At 37.6% G+C, this 1,775-nt stretch overlaps 1 protein-coding gene across 2 annotated transcripts in view; it reads left to right on the top strand.

Moving 5' to 3' along the window:
- The window catches only part of LOC107655369 (adenylate cyclase type 9-like), a 54,982-nt gene that overhangs the window by 48,193 nt on the left and 5,014 nt on the right, over window positions 1-1,775 (top strand). Inside the window, exon 9 of one of the 2 annotated variants that reach the window (XM_016442834.1) lies at window positions 1,198-1,224. The exons of the other annotated variant lie outside the window; for it this stretch is intronic. Within the exon in view, the coding sequence (XP_016298320.1) occupies window positions 1,198-1,224 (27 nt within the window). The remainder of the gene's footprint in view (window positions 1-1,197; window positions 1,225-1,775) is intronic. 2 annotated transcript variants of the gene reach the window in all.

Genomic DNA, 1,775 nt, shown 5'->3' with positions numbered 1-1,775 from the left:
TTTAATTTTTTATTTTGAATTATCATTTATTTTTATATTTTTTGGTTTTTTTTTTTTTTTTTTTTTTTTTTTTTTTTACTCTCATGACTGTTCATGATGGTACATGTCCACCAGTGCTGAAGAAATCCATCCAATACCACCCAAAACAACAGAAGTATGTCTGTAAAAATCATTTAATAAATAATTTAATATTGAAAGCAATCAATTCCACAATCCCCCACGCAAACCTGCCACTCAGCTTCCATAGAGTAGAGGTCTGCGCGGGCTTTAAAGTGAAGCCCGAACCCGGCCCGTACCCAAGATCGTCTGACCCGACCCGAGCGGCACAGTTCAATTTAGAGCCCGAACCCGAAATTATATATTTTTTTTCCCACAACGAAATAGCCAATTTAAAAAAATGCTGTATTTCACGATTGCATGCAGCGGTCAGTAAGCAAATACATGTAAAGAAAAAGAATCATTAAGGCTCGGCCAGTTCACAAGGCAAAAGAAAAAACACTTACCAGTTATGAAATTTTGTGAACATTAGGTGCTTCGGTCACATAAATTCTGCCGAGTTTTTGAATGGTTGTATACGACAAGACGATAATTCTTCCATCGTGCAAATTATGGTCATTTTCGTCAGCTAAGGCTCGTTAGCATTCGGCCTGCTTTAAATCAGACACAGAGATGCAGTGCGGTAAGATCGCATTTATTTGAATTAATTAGGCTAATTATATCATTTATTTGAATTAGAGCACGCGCGCGAGAGAGAGAGATGAAAGTTGCGTGTGTGAACCTGCGTCTGCTCGTCTCTCTCTACAAGCAATGAGGCTTAGTTCCTTGAAAAACAGTGATTTTACCCCCTCATTGCAGAGAAATATAACGTTGCGATTCAGTAGCCTGTCGAAGCTATTTTACTAATAAAAGTTTCCGTGGTGTGTTGTCGTGTGCAATAATGTGTGTGTGTGTGTCTATGAAAGCAGCGTAGCCTGCATATAGTTTTAGTTTAGCTATAAACCCGAGCCCGACCCGAACCCGAAGCTATTCATTAAACATTAACCCGAACCCGACCCGAAACCCGAAAGTATTTCTGGACCCATCGGGTAGCAGACCTCTACCATAGAGTGAATTGAAAATGCCTGTTCACCTCTGGTGGACACGTATGGTTGCTGTAGAGAACTCTGATTTATGATGAAAACCATTTTCTTTTTGCAGCGCCACTGACAGTTTTCCAGCTTCTAGGTGAGTGTTTTATTAACTTATGTCAAGAAAACTATTACTAATGCCAACTCTGATTTGAGCTGACATTTGTAAGATGGTTGAGATTTTACTTTTTGTATATTAATGTGTGTTGATAAAATATTAAAATATGATGCACTTAATAAATCATGAAATAAGCAGGAAGTCATTTTATGGACATAATTAATATTACTCTAACTAAAATTAAAAGGGGTCAATTAATCTTAGTTGACATTAAATCAAAATTCACCATATCTATTTTCTATTATAAACTATTTTCTAATTATACACTATCAGACTTTCAAGTCGTCCCAAACGCAACAAACTCGCGTAGAAACGTCTCGTTGCTATGAGACATGATAAATTACAACAGTGTTCGAAAATCGGCTCAAAATATCAGACATGATTGAAATCCTCCGACTGAATGGACTCATAGTCTGAACTCTGAAGCTAAAAAATTATAGTCTGTGCCCATCATCACCATGCAATTTTGTGTGTGTGTGTGTGTGTGTGTGTGTGTGTGTGTGTGTGTGTGTGTGTGTGTGTGTGTGTGT

Source organism: Sinocyclocheilus anshuiensis, unplaced genomic scaffold (genome assembly GCF_001515605.1).
Source record: "Sinocyclocheilus anshuiensis isolate Anshui unplaced genomic scaffold, SAMN03320099.WGS_v1.1 scaffold880, whole genome shotgun sequence".
Classification (NCBI taxonomy): Eukaryota; Metazoa; Chordata; class Actinopteri; order Cypriniformes; family Cyprinidae; genus Sinocyclocheilus; species Sinocyclocheilus anshuiensis.
This window is presented reverse-complemented; position numbering and strand designations above follow the sequence as displayed.